Here is a 21,675-nt window from a genome sequence, read left to right as displayed (position 1 = left end):
TTTTGCTTACACTTGCCTTGTTTTGCCAGTTCCTGACAAACCTCAGCAAATGAGTCAAGAACTGCATCCCAAATGAATTCTGTAGTAGAAGAAGAACATATCAGGCTGTTGCTCAAGGTCCTTCCCTTCAACACATCTGCCCTAGCAGAGAGGAAAAGAAGGGCATCTATCTAAAAATAAAATTATTGCATATTTAGGAGCTGCTATTTTGATCATATATATAATTTTAAAGCTTCACTTGGTGCTTTTTAAAGAAAATACAGACTTGGGTGAAGGAAAGCACTTGTATTACCAACAAAAACGGTTCTAAGTGCTGTTTGTAGCCTCTGGGGACAGACTGGCCCAGAAACAGAGGAAGGGCAATGGATGTGGAAGGTAAGGAGGCAGAGAGGGAATGGGTCCCACTTTGCCTGCTGCTGCCTGGGCTGGCACATTCCAGATGGCACAGGGGCTGGGGAGCCCGAGGTCTGTGGCTGCAGAGTGGAAAGGATGTGGCCAAGAGACACAGTAATCTTGGGATGCCTTGTCTGTCCTGGATGCTGGGAGATGGAAACACAGATTTCCAGGAAAATTTACTGGCATCAAACAGTTTAACCATCATGAGGGAGTCTGGATTTCATGTGTAAAGTGGGGGATGAAGGAGCCACAGTTCCAMCCTCTCTTACAATGACTCCAGCTGAGGCCCAGCACACAAAGKCCACCTTTGCATTTCAGCAAGTTCCCAGACATGACAAACCATCATCTCAGGGAATGAACCACCAGGGGAATGTTCACAGCTCCCCTGGGCCTGGCTGCAAAGTCTGCGTGGAGGAGGAATAGGAGAGCTGATGACAGGGACAAGAGACCCCCTAAGGCACCTCAGAGCCATGGACACTTACAAAGCAGATGGACAAATCTCAACAAATGCTGACTTTTTTTTTTCATCTACACATTTCACCTGAACATCATTTCATCCTATCTAGTAATTTGATCCACTTTCTAAATCCAAACTTCAGTATTTTTAGTTACCTAAAAAAAGAAACAATGCTCCCACAGAAAAGCCTTGAAGCTCAAGTTGGAAGCATGAAACCCCAGTAAATCAATATTAAGTTACACCCTGGCAATTAGAGGGAAAATAAACAATTAACTCAGCCCTGTGAAGCTTTGTGCATTAAAAACACCAATAGTGTTTTATTCAGAAAAAAATTACCAGCCTCACTTTGAACGAGATAAACACTCACATTAGGTGACATTTGGCATGATAACATGAGACAGGAACAAGCCTTGCCCCAACAGCACAGGACAGTGTGAATAATTCCTCACAGAGGCAGTGAGATCCCCCAGCTCCTCCCAAATGCCTGCAGAGCCATTCTCACTGACCTGTCCTCGGTGGCTGCTGGTGTTGAGTTGATCTTTGGTTCTTCCAGAAATTAGTTTATTATTTTCTGGTTTAGCTTCTCTATCAGMCCATCTTATTTAAACTACATCCTCTGAATTTTTTATTTTTTTGAACTTTACTTTTCTAGAATTTCTAGTCAGCAGCCAGATGGGGCCCCTCTTCTTTCCCTTGGCTCTACTCACTGTGAGMAGAATAAAAGCCTCCTGTTCTCTTTGGACAGGTTTTCAGCACTTGCAGAATGGTTTATCTGGAAGCAAAATTTCAGATTTTTCTATTCTGCAACTGACACCACAGCCAGGGAAGTATCTTCACTGCTGAAAGAGACCAAAACTGAGAAAATTCTGCCTCCAACCCTCTTTTAAAGCAAGACAGAGCTAGGGTGTTCTCCCCACCATGCACCCTTGACTCTCAAGAAGTTCTGCTCTCCAAGCTCTTTCTTTCACAGCACTGCAACAGCCAGAAGGGATCTCCAGTGGTCTCTGGTTCAGCCCCCAGCCAGCTTGGATCAGGTCATCGGCACCTTCTACAGTCCAGAGTGTTCTTTAAGGATGGAGACCTCACACTTCACTGGGGTCACTGGCCCCTATGGAACTACTGGATCACCCTCTCAGGCCCTTACTGAGCAATCACATCAAACATGTATTAGGGAAGCAGTCAGGGAGGGGCCTGTACCCACCCAGCCTGTCCTTTGGGCCGTACTCAACTGTGGCTCTCCCTGGACAGCAGGCTCTCCATGCAGTGCTTGAGGTTGTCCAGAGCACAAACAGGCACACAGAAAAAACGATTTATAGTAACAATTTCTTTGAGGTTATCTTTTCTCAATCCCAGTACATTCCATCTCTCCAGTAGGACATTCTGCACCTGAGAGGAACTCAGAACTGCAGAGGGCTGAWCACCCTTTAATGCCCCTGTACCACGCTGGAAGGGGCAGGTGTCAGTGCACCTGCCTGGAGCCTGTTCCATCCTCCACTGTAAACACACTGGGCAGAATATCTGACCTTCCTTTTCCTGGCAAGTGACTGTCTCACCCCAGTTATAAATACATTCTTCAGAAATACAYAAATGCATAACTTAACATAAATGTTTTGACACAGGCATGGGAAGAAAACCATGCTGGGACCCTGGAGAGAGCCTACACTGCTCCAGCTGGTCCCYTTGGTCCAGCTCTGTCTCCCTTGCACAGGTTGGTGAGATCCATCAACCACAGCTGGGATTTGAGCCGGAGGGGTCTGTAGTGTTTGTGGGCTTCCCGTCACAGGCAGAAAACATCAGCTGGTGCCCTTGCCTTGCAGCAACGCCCGTTTGCCTGGCAGTGCTGTGACTGTGACTGGCAGGTGGCCCTGTCCTCTGCCGGACACCACAATGCTGATCCCGATGCTCCCACGAGACAGGCCCTGCACACCACAGGCTGCAGATGGGAGAAACCTTTCCAAAAAAAGCAGCCTTGGTCTCATTCAGACAGCCCGAGGCCGAGGCTGGGAAGCAGGTGCTGGATTCTGACAGATTCAACACTCAAATTGAGACCTCAGTTAAAAGAGCAGCTCCTMAGGCCGAGGCTCAGGGCCCTTCCTGCCCCAGGTCAGCCCGAAGCAGCGCCAAGCAGAGCTCACCCAGGTCGCTCTCATCGTTCTCCTCGGGCTCACTGCCAAAGTTGGAGGGGCTGCTGCTGGGCAAGCTGTGGCCAGAGCCTGTGCTCAGGGATCCCTGGCCCTTGGGGTCCGTGCTCAGCGCCGACGCATCCCGCAGGCACACGCTGCCCGTGCCGGCAGGAGCTCGCTGGGAGTCCGGCTGGGAGTCATTCCTCTGGCTGAAAAACTGCCCCAGCAGGGATTTCTGGAGGGTCGTTTGCAGGCTTTCACAAGTCCTCTGTTTTGTGCTCAGATGGGTATAATGCAAATCCAACTGCAGRACCACGTCTTTCTGGAAGGGGAGAGCAAATGATGCAAAGTGAATGGGAGAATTAGACTGGAAACAGCTTTGCTGCCGTTGCTGCCACAAAGGAGCCTTGGCTGGYTGTTGTGCAGGCTCACAGCCCCATGCTGTGGCAGGATGAAGCAATGCTACTGCCAGAGAAAATGAGCTGTATGTACTCATACAGCTCATGACACTTGAAGGCCTCAGACAYGGATTTTGGACTTCAGGACTTCTGAAATCAGGCCACCTCTCTTGGGATCTCATCAGCTTCGTTAGGGCACTGTCACCGTGAGCATCATCCCTGGGATGTGGGCACAGGGGAGCAGGAGGGGCTGCACCATGGCCAGGAACAATGCATACGGGGACAGGAAAGCGTGAACCACTTCCAAMCCTGGAAAATGTCCAAGGCCAGGTTAGACAGAACTTAGTCTAGTGGAAGGTGTCCCTCTCCACGGCAGGGTGGGGCATGAGATGAGCTTTAAGGTTCCTCCCAGCCCAAACCAYGCTGGGATTCTATGAACTAAAACACAGCTCACACTAAAAAAGCCAACAGCTTTAAGCAGCAGTGCTCCAAAGGGATCTGTYCACAGCCCAGCACTATTTTAGGATTTTATAAAATATGAAGAAAGAAGAGAATTACCACATTCATGGCAGTCAAACCTCTGAAAGCAAACCTCCAGCACRGTGCTGTGCCCAAAATGCCTGTACAGAACAGGGAGATGTATAATGGAACAAGAAGATTTTGGCAGGCAATGCCTGGTCCAGGTCTCCTGTCTGCTCTTAAAAGCAATTCAGAACAGCTGGGAAAGGTTCTGAAAGGAGCTCCAGGATCAATCACTGCCATATGCTGAAGCACACCACATACTCAGCAAGCAGCATTTGCTGTAGGCAGATCCAGGCAGCAGCTTGAGAGCAGCACTCAGTGTAAGATCCACTGACTGTGTGTTAGGGGGAGGAAAAAGCATCCAAGTGGAAACAAGGYGCACACTGCTATTTGAGGAGAGACAAGCCAGGAGACTAGGAATTCTGCCTCTCTCATGGTCTTTAAATAGTTTGAGGGTGTTTTGAAGTGTGCCAAAGAGGCACAGCTTGGATTAGGCTTGGATCTGATGACAGCAGATCCTAGCCAGCCCATGAGCTCATCTCCCAGGCAAGCACTCAGCTTGTCAGACATCCTCCACCTGAAATAAGTGRGAGGGTCTGACCTCCCCATGGCTGATGGGGCTAAGAGCAGCTTCCATGGCCAGTTAGCAGGGAAACAGAACCATCCATGACCAGTGATGCCTCTCTCTGCTCCCAGCACAGAGAGGGGAAAGCTGTGGGTCAGCTTTGATAGGAAAGCCAGGCAGTGGAGACAACAGTGGACAAAAGCAAAGAGCATCCACACTTGGGCTCTGCAGCCTGATTGTAAATCAGAAAGATTTTGCTGAGGTGGAAAAGGTGAGGTAAAAGGGCAGTGCTCTCCTATGGAGACAGGCTGGGAGAGCTGGGGGTGTTCACCTGGAGAAGGATCCAGGGAGAGCTCAGAGCCCCTGCCAGGGCCTAAAGGGGCTCCAGGAGAGCTGGAGAGGGACTGGGGACAAGGGATGGAGGGACAGGACATAGGGAATGGCTCCCACTGCCACAAGGCAGGGTTAGATGAGACACTGGGAAGGAATTCTTCCCTGTGGGTATACTGAGGCCCCCCAGAGAAGCTGTGGTTGCCCCTGGATCCCTGGCAGTGCCCAAGGCCAGGCTGGATGGGATTGAAGCAACCTGGGATAGTGGAAGGTGTCTGTGCCCATGGCAGTGGATGGAAAGAGATGAGCTTTAAAGTCCCTCCTATCCCAAACCAGTCTGTGAATTTGTGATTCTGTAACAGCGGTGGCTTTTGTGCCTTGAAGATCAACAAGGTCCTCTAACATTGGTCTGGATGTGACACTGACACGGACACATCATCAGAGGGCATATCTAGCTCCAGCCATGGGATGGGACACCACTTCCCTGAGAGTACAGAGAATGTGGAAATTTGCACCTGGCTACTCTCTACCTGAATTTTCTGTAGTGCACAGAGCTGGAAGACGCAGTCCAGTTCCTCCCGYTTGTACATGGAGGCGAGCAGGGTCTCCACATGGTCCAGGCAGCTCTCCCTCTGGACRGCCACATCATCTGTCTCCTGCATCAGGAAAGTACGAGGAAATGCAAGGAAATTTCAGCATCAGCATRAAGCACATAGGCATAACTGCCCACCAAACATGCTCAGATTGACATATTGGCTAGTGGAAATGCCACTCAGCATGATCCAGCTCTGCCATGAAGTGGRACGGGAGCAGGGATCTGGCTGTACTGGGGTCCCTTTTTGTGTCCCTGATCACTCTTGAGACAGCTCCAGAGGCAGGAGCAGGCAGCTGGATCCCCATCACTCCCAGTCATGATGTGGGGGGAAGCGCACAAATACATGTGCACACACACAGACACTATTTTCATGCATGATTAGGGGGCTCACAAGAGGAAACGATGTTGCAGCTTAGGAAGGGGCAGGATCAGGACCAAACCTCTTGGATATACCCTGCTGCATCAGTGACCACATAGTGCTGAGGAGCAGTCTCCCTCCATGAGCAGCATGGGCCAAAAAATCCACCACAAATGAGCTATGCTTTGGGAGAAGGACTACAGAAAACAATGGAGATGGTTAAAGAAAAGAGCAGCAAATTAAATCCGTAGGGGTGGCACAGAGACCATCAGGAAAGTCCACATTGGGCACRTGGTCTGTGAGCAAAAGTGTGAGAAAGGGTGCAAGGAAGCTGGCACAGCTCGACTGGGAAGGAGTATATTGTATTAGCACAGCAGGCTAAGAAGATATGAGTCAAAAAGCCAGACCTGCTTTCAAACACAGAAATCAGAATAGCTCTTGGCCTCAATCAGATTAAATGCAGTAATTTAATCAGGCAGGCCAGAAATCAGTCTGACGGATAAGTGGTTAAAGGCATCAAAGTGCTGCCAAATCTCTTTTGTGATGCATGAGAAGCAAAGCAGGGAATTCACTGAGTAGAAGGAGCCTCAAAGAGGTATATGCAGAGGAGGGGATCAGCCTTTTTCCAGCCCTCAGGACTCAGCCCAACCACCCTCCCACCTCTGCCCTGGGGAAAGCAGCCTAGGAAGGGGACTGGCCAGAGCGCTCACCACGGGCCAGTGGAGCAGGAGCTGGGGGTCAGTGACGTGGGCCGGGGATGGCTGAGGCTTGGCACACACGAACATGAGGTTGGAGAAGAGCCGGAGGAAGCGGAGCTCCACTCGTGCCCCGCACGGGAAGGTCACCGTTCTGCTTGGCGGCTCTGGAAGGGAAATTCAAGCAGGATCAGCTCCTTGAAGGGTCCTGTACCCACAGTGTCCCCAAGGGGCACAGGGACCCCCACTGCCCTCCTCCCCACACCCTGCATGGCTCACCTTGGCCATGCCCCCAGCACTCAGGGGCTGCTCCCGAGGGACAGATGGGGTCTGTCAGGGACCGGCCTTCCTTCAGAGTGTGCTTGATCTCCATCACCTGCTTCCCAGTGACCAGGGGATCCCGGCCAATGTCTGAAGGAAAGAGTTGGAGRCACAAAGATCACTCCAGGTTCCTTACTGATCTCCCTGCCTTTCAGCCCCTGCATGAATGTCTCTATGCTGCTGCCAGGAGACTGGAAGCTTCCATGGGGCATGGCCTGTGTTTGGATTTTAGACAGGAACAGTTGGCTGGCTGGGATGGGATGGGGTGATGTAGAGCCACTCAGTCTCTGCTCTCTCTTTTCACCCCTGCCACTGAAGCAAGTGGTTTCTAGCTCATCTCTCACCTTCTAACACATCCTCCARCATGTGTGTAACCTTCTTCTCTTGTAGAATGTGTTTCTTCAAGTATTTCATGAAAATCCCAGAGCTGAACTCCTCATCCTGCAGTTCATAGGCTTCTGCATCTTCGCTCCTGCAAGAGTAAGGACATTTCTTCAGAGTCCTTGCAATTCTGCATTGGCCATGAAGACCAAGGTGAGTCTGGGGTGGCCAACTCTACCCAGATTCTRTTGGCTGGGTCTGAGTGAGCTTGTCAAGGAATAACACAAAGTGCTTGGCTTTGGCACCAGAGAGAATGGGCAGGCCCCAGGATGGGAGAAAGCAGTGGAAGGGAATGGGACAGGACAGCAGAGTTTCCTTTGCCAGCCCAGGCAGGTGACAAATGTGAAAAGCCAGTGGAACTGGCACTGGACAAGTAAAATAACATAAAATAGCACCTCAGGAGGCTTTGGGTGGGCTGCTCATAGCACATACACCTGGGGAATGAGGCTGAAGAACAGGTGACAGAACCGATGTCACCTTCAAACACAGCCTGTAACAGAAGTAGAGGCTGGTGGCAGCAGGAAGGACAGAAGTGTCTGAACAGCAAATTCATTAGATGGAGGTGAGAGCCAGAGGGAACATGAGAGAAGCCCTCTCCAGCCTCCAGACACACCACACATGAAAGAATGAGAGGAGACAGGGCTGTGCCAATGTCTGGTCCTGTGTGAGGGTGTGGGGATGGTGAAGTCACTTACGTGGCATAGCCATAGACAGTGTTTCCCCAGGGCTCCAGYGGCTGCACCTGGGACAAGGCACGCCCCGGGTTGTACCTGGACAGGAGGCAAAGACACAAGTCAGTGTCAAGGACACATGGGGACAATGCTCATACACTCCTCATGTCCATCAGTTTGAGATGGCAGTAGGATCAACTCCCACATCCCACAGCCAGAGAGACTRAAGCTAGGAGACCCCCAAGAACCCAAACCTCAGGGAAAGGAGTGGGTATGTCCAGCTGTGACCTATCTGCACTGGTGAGCTGCTCCCTACCCTGAGCCTGGAGCTGTGGTACAACCTGGAGCCGTGGGTGCAACGTGGAGCTGTGGGTGCATGTTGCCCTCCTCCCTCAAGAGGCTGCATTTTTACAGCTCCAGGCAGCACCACAGTGCAGAGAACACACAGGTTCATGGTGGCCCAATGGACGATTGTCCCACAACACCATGGTTACACCTCAATTGCCTTTGCTGGGGTTCTGGGACACACCATGGAGCCCTTCCAGACCACTTTTGCCTCAGGGAACCAAAGCAGGCTATGGCTCATACACCTCCCTCATACACCCAGATCACCCTGAGAGATGGGATCAGGACACACACACGAGTCTCAAAGCTCAAAACTGGCACCTCAATCTAGATGCAGCTGAATGAGCACAACTCCTGTTATTTTCGAAATCAGGTAGACCCACGGTGACAGGATCTGATTTCCAACAAAAAAGATACCTTGGTTGCATTGAATGGTCAAGCCTTGCCCACCTGACTGAAGCCAGACTGACAGTGTGGGGACAGACTGCCTCCAGTCCACACCAGTGACTCAGAGCTGCTCCCAGTCAAACWCAGATAAGAGCCAGGCACAGAGGCAGCATTAGTACATGTAATTCAATTCCAGTGCAGTTTCCTGGGGCTGGAGCTGGCATACTAAGGAGAGTAAAGGAACAGGGGTATTGCCAGCAGCCAGCACATCACCTATTGCTGATGGCACAGTTTAATGGCAGAATTTAACTGGCTTCTATAAGTTGTCTTAAAGATGATCAGAGGTGAAAATGTGAGAATGGAGACATGTTTCTAAATCTGAATATTGAAATTTATCTGCTCCTCAGCTACTCCTAATTTAATGCAGGAATCTTTGGTTCCAGGTCCAGGGATATATCAGGGAATTCCTGGAAAAGGCAATCACATCCACCCAAAATCAGCATATAAATGTATGAGGCTACACACAGGCTCTGTGTTCTGGTTCCTCGCCTGCTAAAGCTGAGCATCTGCTCCCACTTGGCAGAGGGAGATGTGTTTCTCACCGCCCTGGCCAACATATGGAGTGAGGGAGAAACTCTGAGTGAGCTCCCTCTTAGCATAGACACAGCTTCATGCCTGAGCTACTGACAGACCTGCAACATCAGTCTGACCAGGAGGCTGTTGGGGAAGGGGACCCTGGGAGACTTATTTTACACAGAGGTGTGAACACATACAGCTATGAAACCCAGATGCTTTCCTGAGCTGAAACTGTGACTTCTTGAGATAAAAAAAAACTCAGGAGAGAGCTCCTGCCACCACAAGATCAGGGATAACACCCACTGCATGAAGTGCTGTGCTTGCTGTGGGAAAGGGGAGGTGTGAACTTTGGGAAAGGAGGGAGAAAACCAGCTGCATGACTGCCTCAATATCACARCAAATCTTACATGGTATCCTCTTCCCAGAGCACCATTGAGACTCCATGAGCAAAGGAACCACTGGCAATGCCAAGGAAGGAGACAGCAGCTCCAAAACTGTTTCATAGGTTGTTAACATTTGCATTGGTGGTCCCTGTGCAGCCTCCACACTGCCTCCGCATCACACRCTGCCCTCAGAGAGCAGAGCAGCAGCCCAGAGCTGCACTTGCCTGGTGCCATCATGTATCCATGAGAGCCAGGYGCTCCTGCTTGGCTGCCTGTTCACCTGCGGGAGGGCAGACAGATACTGCCAGCTGTGCCAGGGAAATAACACACTGCTCTCAGAGGCCAGCAAGAAGGGAGAAAGGGGATGTTCCACTCTGGGCAGTTCAGGGCAGCATCAAGGGACACCAAGCTCCTGATCCAGAGCTGCAGGACAAGTCCCAGCACAGCCAGCTTTAAGCTATTCTAAGCAAGCAGACCCACCGGTGCAGCTAAAAGGAATCAAAAACTTATCCTCTCTCCAGGGGCTGGCAACTTGCTCAGGGTATCAAAAGCCCTGCTGTCTTTCCAGTTCTTAGTGCAGGAACCACGGCACAAATAGAGAGCTGTCCCCACATTTCCTCTCCAGGCATTTTCTGACCTGTAAATCTGCCTCAGGAGCCTGAAATAAATGAACTAATGACAGCTTCTACAGAAAGAGCCCACCCACCTCTGCTGAAATTGGACAAGTAGTAATTTTCTGCAGCAGGATAGAGGTCTGCAGGCCAAGAGAAGATGATGGGTTTTCCACAGAAAGTGGGAAAATGCTGATCTCTGACCTCAGCAGCAGCTGCTTCACAACACGACCACTTCAGAAGGATWTAAGGCCAGTAAAAAGCAAGTAGGAGGGCTTAAGATATTTTCCCTGTCATGCTGCACTTTTCTCCCTGAGATATTAACAAGAACACAGCCAGGAGAAGAGAGTTGAGCTGAGCAATCCCAGCCTGAGCACACAGTGCTCACAGCTCAGGTGGGTCAGGCTTCAAACACAAAAGACAAACTCTGCGCTGAGTTTGAGCCAACAATTTGTGCCAGGCAGAGACATCCCTCCACAGGCTTGAGGCAACCTCAAAAAATCGAGAGGGCTTCCAGCCCCTTTCTCCAGCAGATCTCAGACAGGGTCTGATGCTCTCTGCACTAATACGTGACTGACACATCCCACAGGACACCCTGCAGGACCTGACAGTGTGGCTGCTTTTATGGCATAGATCATAACCTCTGACAGAGGCTCAGCATCACCACAGGGGACGTGGCAATCATTGGGGCCCTCAAAGCCCTTAGATGWGGATGGCTGCCCTCCCCCAGCCCTTGGAATGCCCAGTCCAGGTGAGGAATAGGGAAGAGCACCCTACCACTTTCTGCAGGTGTCCAGCAGGATGATGTTCAGGGCCGTCTGCTGCTGCTGCATTTTCTGGAGGATCCTCTGCACGCTGATGCAGTTCTCAGGGGCATAGGGTTGTGGAGCATCAACAGGGACCATGTAGTTCCTCCCCAGATGTTCGTACCCGTGCCCAGCATAGTAGAATATAGCTGRGAACAGGGAGAGGAGAGGATGAATCAGGATGCCAACCTGTAGGTCTGTAACCAGCTCCCCACRACCATGTCCCACCCCCTGTCCTGAAGGGATACTGGCACAGGGCAGACCTAGACCAGTGGCACCTATGGAACTGAAGCTACATTGACCGAAGAGCTTCAACTTCTTTCCAATTTATTCCCCCTTTATTCAGAGTTGGAAGCAGCCTCAAGAGGCTCTCCTCTACTTGTGGAGATTCCTGCACTGCTTGTCTCCTGAAATGCCTGGGTTTACAGTCCCTGGCTTCCAAACCCTCTGTGCTACAACACCCAGGCTTGGTACCCCAGGCTGAATTGTACAATGTTTTGGTTAATCCTCAGATCTTTGAAGGGTAAGGCAACGGAAAAGGATTTTACCATGATGGAAAATACATTAACAGACATTTAAATGAGAAGCTCCTCAGCTTCCTAGTTTTGGAGAAGAGACTAACAACTGATTAAGTGATGGGAAACACTGTCGATTTCAAAGGTCTGCCTGTATTCACACACCTATATGCTGGTGAAAAATTAGATATAGACAGAGAGATTAATTCTTCCAATGTCCATAATACAAATCATGTGCTTCAAAAACCTCAGATCAYGCACCAATCCTGTTAGGCAGGGGAGGATTCACACTCATGCCGATGYTGCTGGGAAGCCCAAGACCCAACAAGAATTTTTGATATACTCTTAATCAAGTTAAACTTAACAATGGTTTCTGCCTTCCCAAGAGATGGCAACACAGGGCTATCCAGGTGGGAAGGAAGCACTGGGGAGCTTGGCATGGCCTAAGCTGGGCTCCTCTCCGAGCCCTGTGTTCAGCACAGTGCCAGCACAGCGATCCCCATGCAGGCTGGAGCTTCCCAAAAGGAAGCTGCATAGTGGCTGGCTACCCCTCCCCAGCACCAATGACACTGCTTGGGGGATGCTGGTTGGTGAAAGCCAACTTGGGGAACTGAAATGGGTTAAAAATAGCTCTGTGAGGTAGCGCAGAGAGTTGTGTTACTGCAACCGAGGGACAGTGAAAAGTGAGAGGTCAGAGATGGGAAAAAGCAGCAGGAGAAATTCTTCACTCAGATTTGCCGCCAAAGCCCACACTTCAGTGAGTAAACTCTCCCTCCAGTGAGTATTTTCCCTGCCCCTGGATTTGGCAGAACGCTCACTTTGGTCTGATTCTGCAAGGATGCAGTAACAGGGGCAGGAGCTGAAGGGCTGAAAGCATGATCTCATCGTGTGGAGGATGGAAAACATGATCTCATAGTCAAAAAGGCCTTGAGTCACCTTTGGTTTCCATTCTCAGGGGACAATGGAAAGTTTCTCAAATAGCCATTTTCACAGATGCCTAAGAGATTTGGGTTCCTCTACTTGAGGATTGCCAGCCAGAGATGGCAGGTTCAGATATGCGGAAGCTTTAAACTTTTGCAACTTGCAAATCAAAGCCACAAAGCCCTCCTCTGAGACTAGAAAAGAACATAAAACAGAGAGCCTTCTAGAAAAATCAGATGCAGGTTGGGCCCCTTAAGCCATTGAGCACTGGTGGCTTTCATCCCTCTGCCTGTACAYGCAGGGAAGTGATGACATCTGTTACCAGGCAGCATCACGGATAATTGGAAAAAAATGAAATATTACAGGAAAGCCCAGAAAGAATGATTCARTCCTTAAATCTTCTAACTTTTGAGATCTGGTTGAGTACCTGAATGTACCACCAAGTGCTACCCATGCTATTTAAACCACAAAGACTCATGTTCAAATCAAAAAACGTGAGTTTCATATCAGCTGAGCAACTTCTCCAACCTCTCTCGGACTTAATCTCTCCTCCTGAACAGCAAACAATTTACCCAGAGATGGAAAGGGCTGTTTTATTCTGAGTTCTTCCCACATCGTATCAGTCAGAACTGCTCTTCACAGACAAACTTCTAAGCACCAAATTAAAAAGGGGAAGCTCAAGGCACTGCTTCTAATGCAGGAAATGTCCGCRTGAGGCTTGATCAAGGCATGACTCCATATTCCTAATAGTGCACTCACAACTTTCTGCTCTCACTGCATTTCCATAATTTTTTTGACTTGGGACTTCTTGGGATGCTCAAAATAACAGCCATCCATTCCTCTTTTGCCTGAGGGTGGAATAATTAGATCACTTAGGGGATGTTTGGGGCCCTCAAAAATCCTCTGCAGCTTTTCTAAGATGAGATCTGGAGGAAAAGCAGCCTGATAACACAMGACCTCCACACAGTGAATTGGAGAAGCCTTTAGGTAATAGAATTATTGAGGTTGGAAAAGACATCCAAGTTCATCAAGTCCAGCGTTGAACTGAATCCTACCATGCCCACTGAACCATGTCATGCAGTGCCACATGCATTTGTTTATTGAACACTTCAGGATCAAGGCCTGGGAGGAGAGGGAGAAGGAGCTGTGCTGGGATGGTCTGGAAGATGTGGAAGATGCGGAAGATGTGGAATAGTCTCACAAAAGCCWATAGTTCCTGAAGGGACAGTTAGGGAGATCACAAAGCCCAACTGCCCTTGTCAGCACAAACCATACAACAAGGGGCAACAAGCACCAACCCACGGAAGTTCATGTTCACCAGCCAGCCCTCTCCTCCCTCTGTGTGTCTACAAAAAGCTCTCCTGACTTCAGCTCTGGCGGGTGCTCCACAGGAGGTGGCCCCCTCAGGTTCTTCAAGCAAGAGCACTGGGATGCCACAGGAGCATGTCCAACACACACATGGGTGTACAGGACTGGCTRTCACAGGCACTCTGGGGTCTTTAACAGGCTGCCTGGATGGCTCATGGAGCTGCACCACAACTGGGGCACTCAGCAGGCAGCCTGACCCAAYGTTAACACTCCAGTGAATGTGCCAAAATCCTGAATTCAATCACTGCTAGGCCCASCCCATAGTGGAGTTCACTGCCTCCAAAGAATAGCACACCACTCAGCCTGAAGAACTGTAAAGAAAATCTCAACCCGAGCAGGCATTGCATCACAAACACTCAACGTTTTACTAAGGTTCAGTAATTCAGCTGTTAGTGTTTTTCCGGACAGACCACAAAATCAATCTTRTCAGGAAGGATCAAAAGCCACGAATGCAGTAAAGCTCTAGAAGTTTAAACAAGGCATAACAATATGAAAGGTTTGCTTTCATGTTTTCAAAAGTTTCCAAGCATTTTTTTCTCTCCAGTGCTTAGTAAGGGCCATGGATAAAATGCCATTTGGTCCTCACGTGCCATGGATAGAAGGTAAGAATGGCAGCTGGGATGACTTTGGCTTGGGAGAGGAGGTAAAGCCTCAAATACAAGAGGATTTCAGAGAGCAACAACCAAAGGAAGCTGCAAATGAAGTCATGGGAATACGCTGTCATGGGTGACACGTTCAGCCAGAGTGTCAGGACCAGGCACAGCCCTTCCCACCWGCTCAGCCTCCCATGGTGAGTCAGTGCATCTGAGCAACAAAGTGGCTGTGCAGCATTTCCCTCATGGTCAGGTCTCTGTCCACTGCACAACCTCCAAACCTCACACTGAGCACCAGCCTAGATCAGCCCACACCAACTTGCATTGTCTGGGTGCCATATAGCTGGTGGGTAAGCCTCAAACCGAGGTTTGGAAACAACAAAAAAAAACCACCTGCAAAGTGTTTTCAGGGTATCTGTTAWGCTGCGGGAATCTAAGGGACCCCAAAGATGCTACTTTCACCACCAAATCTGAACACCTGCTWTATGACACACAAGATCTGCTAGTTGGGTGTTTGAGGAACACTTCCCATTGAGCACAGCACGCAATAAGCTCAAAGCCCAACCCCAAAGCCACTGCAGCTGGGAATACCCTTCTGCAAAAGAGTTGTCAAGGGCCTAAATTAGACCTTCAGGAAAGAGAAACAAGGAAATGATAAGCAGATGCAGCAGTCAGGGCTCAAAAGGAGATCCTCACTTCACACATGAGTGGGGGGGCAATCAGGCTCCTCAGTTCTTTCACCCAAGAAAAAAATCGAAACTCCCTTTCCCATTCACTACCAGAAGCACTGGCTCCCAAAAATCTCAGTGTGAGATTGGGGTTGGGGTTGGAGGTGAGCCACGTGTTGGAGAGACACCCACTTTGCCTGAATGTAGCCCAGCCAAAGCTGAACCACACTTATCCAGGGGCTCCTGCCAAACCTGGTACTGATGCAGGTTCCCCTTGAGACAGCAAAGCTCAATTTCTTTTCTTTTAATTCAATGGCTGTTCAGAAAACTGCCTGATTCCTACTCAGCATGGGCAGGTGGCTGAGCTGGCTTGGCCTTACCATAGACACCCTTCCGCAGCAACTGCAGGAACTGACTGACCGCTGTTGCCATCTCAGCCTTGTTCAGATCCAGAAGGGACACAACCTGGAAGCCCAGATGCTCCAGAAGATGACTCAGCTCAAACACATCCCTGACAGGTGCCTTGAGGTTGGGGTGATGCTGGTAGCGGTTGTTGCCCACTAAAAGTGCTATTTTGCCTGTTGCTAAAACAAACACCAAGAGAAAAAGCTGTAAATGCTCAGCGGGAGGCAAAGTCTCACTTCCTCCTGTTGGAGTGAGACTATGGGCAACATAATGAAAGAGTYAGACAGCACAGACCCTAGGCTGGTGCAAGCCTGGAGCACCCACCAGAAAGCCCTCGGTTTTATGAACACTTCAACAAAATACACATACAATCATGTTGACAGAAAGACTTGAAAAGTTTTCATTTGACAACCAAAATTCCAGGAGTACTGATGGTTTGCTCTACCTGCTCCACCATGACCACAGGTCTTGCATGTMAGTGGTGCATGGGAGGGGGATGCACTGAGTCAGGCTAAGGGGTCTTTCCCCTCACAGGGCTGAAGGAGAGAAACCTTGGGCCCTGCTTTGATTCTGTAAACAAGCAGGATTTATGTCAGTCAGTAGTGATGGGAACGAGGAACTCTGCCCTGCTCTGAGGAGGTAATTCAAGTAGGGATAAGTTGTCATGTCAACAATACTTTTAAAATCATTTGGCAGGCACAGAGCCTAAGACTTAATTACTCATTAGGAATAATCTTACTCCACTTGCTGAGAAAGATCAGGCCTTGGCAGGGGATGGGACTCATCTTGTGCTGTGCAGCTCTAATCTAAAAGTGCAGAGCCTGTGGCAATRTGGGCATAAAGGCTTGAAGTGGTTTCTGCAGAAAAAGCCCGCCCATTCCCTCTCTTCCCATCCACCCTGGAGCCTGGCTCTTAAATAAGGGAATAATTGCTCAGGAAGATGACCATACTCACCAAAAAACCTTCCAGAGCCACATCTACCTGAGAAAGAAAGAGGGAAATGATAAGCCTGGATCCAGCATCCAGTGCCTGCTCCAATATCTCCAGCAATGCACAGTTGAATCATAAACACAGAGTTACTGCACAAGAAACACTCCTCAGGCAATTCCTTCATAGCCTGACTGCTAACCTTAAAGTCACTGGTCTGAYGTTAGAATTTATGAAATCCAGCCTGATTTATGGCATCCTGAGCAGCTGGGAAGCAAAGACTGGAGAAGTGGCAGAGYAGAGGAGGGTCAGCATGGAGAAGCTTGTGCCTGACGTGACTCACTTGCTCCCTCCCTGCACCAAAAGCAAAGGAAACATGACTCAAGGTCAATAAAAGCTCCAAAACAGAGAGTTTCTACCAAGACATGTCCAGTGCAGAGGAAGTTGTCCTGTCCGCTTTTGATTGCAATAATATTCCCACAGTTTTTCATCTCCCTGCTCTGCCTTTTTCTGGATTTTTATCAGTTGTGGCTCAGAAAAGTCACCCAAGTATTACTCACTTTGGTGCACAAGCTCTCCAGCCTGAGCACTTCCAGCCTCTTAAAATCATCATTACCCTAACAGCTCCAGCTTTTCCTATTTAAAGAAGAKATAAATTTAAAAATCCAGCCCAGGAGAAAATTCTAGAACCCTACATGCTCTAAAAGAAGAAATTGAGGATAAATTACAGAAATCTCATGGGTCTGGAAGACCCTTGGCCCCTGAACCAGGTTTACTGATGCGACAGAGATGCCTGAAAAACTTCAGAACAAAACCACTCATCCTTTTCTGCCTSTGATAGAGGCATCTGTTGCATGTTAAAGCTCCCCAGCAGTAACACATTGAACTCAACCCAATCTGGTGTCCTTTTCTCACTGTTTGTCCCCCATGATGCTGTTTTGCCGGCTGCGTAGACGCAGGCAGACAGGTCTCCAGCTACACAGGATCAATTTGCACTTTGGAGAAGTTTTAAAGCTAGCCTAAAAGGAAGGACAAGAAGCTTATGGCATAGAAAAATCTCTAGATGCAGTAAAGAGCCAGCAAAGCCAGCCCGTGTTATTCCTGCCTCACACAGGGCAAAGGGAGAGGGCCAAAGCAGCCAGAGATGGAGGGTGCCCAAGGCTCTGGGGACACCTCCTCTCCCTGGGATCCAACTCACACAGCATCAGCCCTGAGCTGCCATCCCAAGGGGCCTGAACCTTCCCAAATAAACACCATCCTCTCCAGCTSTGTGTCTGAGCACATCCCTACATCTCAGCGAGACCGGAAATGAGCCTGGGTACTGGAGCCCACTGTGATTTGGACTGGAACTGTAAATGCAGCACCTTGGCATGGCAAGAAAGCCACAGGGAGCCGCTGAGAGCACTGAGCCTGCCTTTACACAGCAGGYGTCTGACACGCTGCAGGGCCCAGCAGCATCCCACCCGCCAGACAGTGTGTCACCGCATTTAGGGAGTTTTCCAGCTGCTGCTCCCTTTGCTCCCTCAGAGCACCAATACCAAGGAATCCTATTTATCACGGTCCTTGTTCACCAGCTCGGCGTCTCAAGAGAGCACCAAACTCCTTTGTCCCTTCTAGTTATGTCTCTCACCAGGTGATGAGCAGCAAAGTGATGTGGGCTGGCTCTGCTCACCGATGTGAATGTCCACGGCGTTGGTCCAATGCTCTCCATGAYTGTTGGAGGCACAGCAGAGGTACGTGCCGGAATCACTGACCTTGGCATGGGGGATCTAGGCAGATCAAAAGTTAAATTACATTATTTATGGTGAAAGTCTGAAGCTCCCTGCTGGGATCTGCTGAAGGCACTTGTGTTCATGGAATAAAAAGTAGTTTTCCTGCTGTTCGCATTGCCTCACAAAGAATCAGGTCATGAACAAGAACCAGAGAAGTACTAGCTGGCAAGGACTCTGGTTCTCCAGCCCARGATGCTGCTGAGAAAGGGACTAAAGCCACCACTGAGTCAGGATGGCCATAGCTCTGTCTATTCAAGCCCTGAACACTTCCAAGGACAGAGACCTTGCTGCCTTTCTGGCTCCAGCACAGCATCATCCACCTCTGAAAACAAGTTCTCCTTAGTYCCCAGACTGTACTTTCCATCAGAAGTGCAATCTAAGGCCACCTGTAATACCATCGACCACTACTGACAAGAGACTGAAATCTTGTCCTTGTGCCCTTCACGTGATGCCCTGGAAGGAAATCTCCTTTCTTGATTCAAGACAGCACTGATTTGCACTCAGCCAGCAACACAAAGCCAGCCCTTCTACTGCCTCCCTCACTCTTTTCTGYCAGGACCAACAGCTTTTCCTTCTAGGTCTGTAGCAGGCAGACGGCATTCCCTCAGCTCCATCCAYCCACAGTCCCCTGCACATACAGACAACAATCGTCCTCATGTCTCTGCTGTAAAAGGGCACAAGAGATATGCTGAGAGCCCTTGACACATCTATGGATTGGTTACCTCTTAGAGGAATGTCCACAACTTTGAAAGAAGACCATAAAGTCCATAATTTATGCAGAGTCATCCAGCTGGCTATCAAAGCAGCAGGATGATACGTGGAGAGCTTTCTCACAGCCCTGCAATCAGTTTCTCCCATTACCCACATCAGCAGCCAAAGCTCCTGAGCTAGCCCAGAAAATCTTACCCAGAGTTTCTTCCTCTTCTGCTGCTCCAGCAGGTTACCATTGCGGTACCACTGGTAGCTGGGTGCTGGGACCCCCATGGCAGCACACTGCAGCTGCAGCGGCTGCCCCACCTCCACCCACTGCTCGCTGGGGTTGATGATGATGACTGGTTCTCCTTGCCACAGCCGAGGGGGTAGACCTGCAAGGCAGCAATATAGAATCAGTCTTCCCTCCACAACAACAGCAAACATGGCCATTTTTGGCCATCACCACTGCACTTTTTGGGGAACAGGGAATCATTGGGAGCAACGTCTGTGATAGTAAATGCCACACTAAAGCCCTGCCTCTGKTTTCCCAAACCTGACCCCTGCCCTTTCCTGCCAAGGGTACAGTCAACATTCTAAGCAWAAGGTGCAGTGCAGGTGGACGGGGCTTGGAGCAACCCGGTCTTGTGAAAGGTGTCCCTGCTCATGGTAGCGGGTGGAATGAGATGAGCTTGAAGGTCCCTCCCAACCCAAACCATTCTGTGATTCCATAATACATCAAGAAGGTAAATGAAACACTTGTACCTCTGGCAACACACTGATGGACCTCCACCTTCACCCAGTCAGAGAAGACGGCATTTCTACGGAGGTCATTTACTCTGCAGGTATAGAGCTGGGTCTGCTCTGCAATGATGGGCAAGTCTTGGCTGGTTGCTCCAGGAATCAGGTGACAGTCAGACTAAAGGGAAAACACAGRCAGTGGGCAGTAATTCCCTCCTCACTGCTGGCAGTAGAAGGCACTAGGAAGCCCCTTGTAAGAGCAGTAAAAGCAGAAATCAATTGCTGGTTTGCTCCCCTCCTTCAGCTCCCTCACTGTGTGCAGGGCACCAACCTGGTGCCATACCCATCCTTACCTGGTATTGACAAAACCACTGGTACTGCAGTGAGGTGCATCCCTGGGCTCGGCACCGCAGAGTGAAGGAGTAGCCCACCGGGACAGAGACAGAGACTGGCTGCTCAATTATGGCAATGGCTGTGGAGAAACAGCATGTGGAGGTGGGAACAACACTGCAGCTACAACCACGCCTCTCACTCTCACCCAGTGGCCAGGCATGGTGGGCTTCAAGAGGGACACTGACCCCAGAAGACAGGGGAGACTGAAAGAACAGGGATGCTCCTGGCCCAAGGAGAGATGGATGGATGGATGGATGGATGGATGGATGGATGGATGGATGGATGGATGGATGGATGGATGGATGGATGGATGGGAAAGGAATGAGAAGGAAGTGTCTTTACAAACTGACTTTGGGGATAAAATAAGGCCGATACTGGGACTTAGAAGGAAACAATAGGAAGGATTTCTACAGGAATTCTGATTTACTACAGACTATGTTAATAGATTACAAGAGCAGAGACACAGAGATGTAAATTGAAAGGGGGGAATGTATGATAGAAGTGGGGTTGCATTAGACCTGTTGGGGAGCTGTACTTCTCAAGTACCTCAGCCAGTGGGGCAAGAGAGGAAACTGCAGCCGAGAAATTAAGATAAAAGAGGCTACATCTTCTAGCAATTTGAGAGATTACAAGGGAAATGCCCATGACCTCTCCCTTTATTCACGAATAAAGTTATGAGACTCCTCTGTCTCCTTTYTGAACAAAAACCTCTGGTGCTTGTGGATTAATTTTCATCATGGATGGATGGATAGGTGGATGGACAAGAGAATGGATCGATGGAAGGTGGATGGATAACATAGGGCTTCTCTGGGTACTCTCGCAAATACCCAAGGGGTGACACGATCACTCTGACCGTGTGCCCCGTGGCCACTCACCTTCCTGCATCGCTTCTCCGCTGGCTCCTCCCCGGCCTGGGCGGCCGCTGCCCGGCCCCACAGCGGCTCCTCTCCCCGGGACGCGGCGGCGGCACCTGCGCTGAGGGACGGCGGCGGTGAGGGACGGCGGCGCTGGGGCGGGTCGGGCCCGGCTGAGGGGCCAGGGGCCCGGCTGAGGGGCCAGGGGCCCGGCTGAAGGGCCACTCACCCGGCTGAGGGCCCGTGGCGGGCTGGGGGCTGGGGCGCCGGGCCGGAGCCCGCCCTCAGCTGCCGCCAGCCCCGCACTTCCGCGCTCCCGGCCCGCCCCGCGCCCGCCGGCACCGGGGGCGGCGCCGCCACGAGCCGGGACAAGGTGGCCCTCGCTCGGCGTGGCCCTCGCTCGGCCGGGCCCCGCTCGGCCAGGCCCGGCTCCGTACGTGTGCCCCGCTCCGAACGGGACGCTGCAGGATGTGTCCCTCGCTCGCGTGGCAAGGCTGCCCGCACCTCCCTGCTCGGGAGTGACCTCTCATGGTGGCCCTGTTCCCCGTCCCAGTGGGTGTCCGTCTCTCTTTCCCGCGGTGCCCCCTTCACACACTCCTTACCACCTCCCCACCGCCACTGCTGACCTCACCCTCATAAACTCTAGTGTCCGTCTCCCTACAGTGCTCCCCTCCGCCCCCCCATTATAGGTGTACTTGTCCATATCCCAGAAGTGTCCTCAGCCCTCTCCTCATGGGTATTTTCACCCCCAACCCCACTGCTGACCTCATCCAATCCCCACAATAGCCCCTGCCCCTTTGCCACAGGTGTCCTTGTTCCCATTCCGACTATTGACCACAGCTACTCAGCATTAGTGTCCTCCCCTCCTCCCCACAGTGCCCCCTCCACTCCTTMCAGGTACACTTGCC

The 21,675-nt window shown here is 50.5% G+C and overlaps 1 protein-coding gene across 5 annotated transcripts; it reads right to left on the bottom strand.

The window, feature by feature from the left end:
* Window positions 1-1,136: 1,136 nt before the first annotated feature.
* Window positions 1,137-21,071, bottom strand: LOC130582030 (mucosa-associated lymphoid tissue lymphoma translocation protein 1-like). Of its 5 annotated transcripts, none has more exons than XM_057380507.1 (14): window positions 20,789-21,071; window positions 19,874-19,992; window positions 19,545-19,698; window positions 18,996-19,174; window positions 17,948-18,086; window positions 16,345-16,371; window positions 15,366-15,569; window positions 10,892-11,069; window positions 7,837-7,911; window positions 7,105-7,232; window positions 6,719-6,850; window positions 6,455-6,606; window positions 5,322-5,447; window positions 1,137-3,298 (listed from the first exon to the last, which is right to left on the bottom strand). In XM_057380507.1, the coding sequence occupies exons 1-14, from the start codon at window positions 20,796-20,798 to the stop codon at window positions 2,936-2,938; spliced, it is 1,986 nt and encodes a 661-aa protein (XP_057236490.1). In that variant the 5' UTR covers window positions 20,799-21,071; the 3' UTR covers window positions 1,137-2,935. The 5 variants fall into 5 exon arrangements, with proteins under 5 accessions (XP_057236490.1, XP_057236486.1, XP_057236487.1 ...); XM_057380503.1 differs by having other exon boundaries at window positions 17,990-18,086; window positions 20,789-20,965; XM_057380504.1 differs by lacking the exon at window positions 15,366-15,569 and having other exon boundaries at window positions 20,789-20,965.
* Between the last annotated feature and the right edge of the window lie 604 nt (window positions 21,072-21,675).

This window comes from Malurus melanocephalus, unplaced genomic scaffold (assembly GCF_030028575.1).
Source record: "Malurus melanocephalus ecotype Western Australia unplaced genomic scaffold, MMel_1.1 scaffold_457, whole genome shotgun sequence".
In the NCBI taxonomy this organism is placed as follows: domain Eukaryota; kingdom Metazoa; phylum Chordata; class Aves; order Passeriformes; family Maluridae; genus Malurus; species Malurus melanocephalus.
This window is presented reverse-complemented; position numbering and strand designations above follow the sequence as displayed.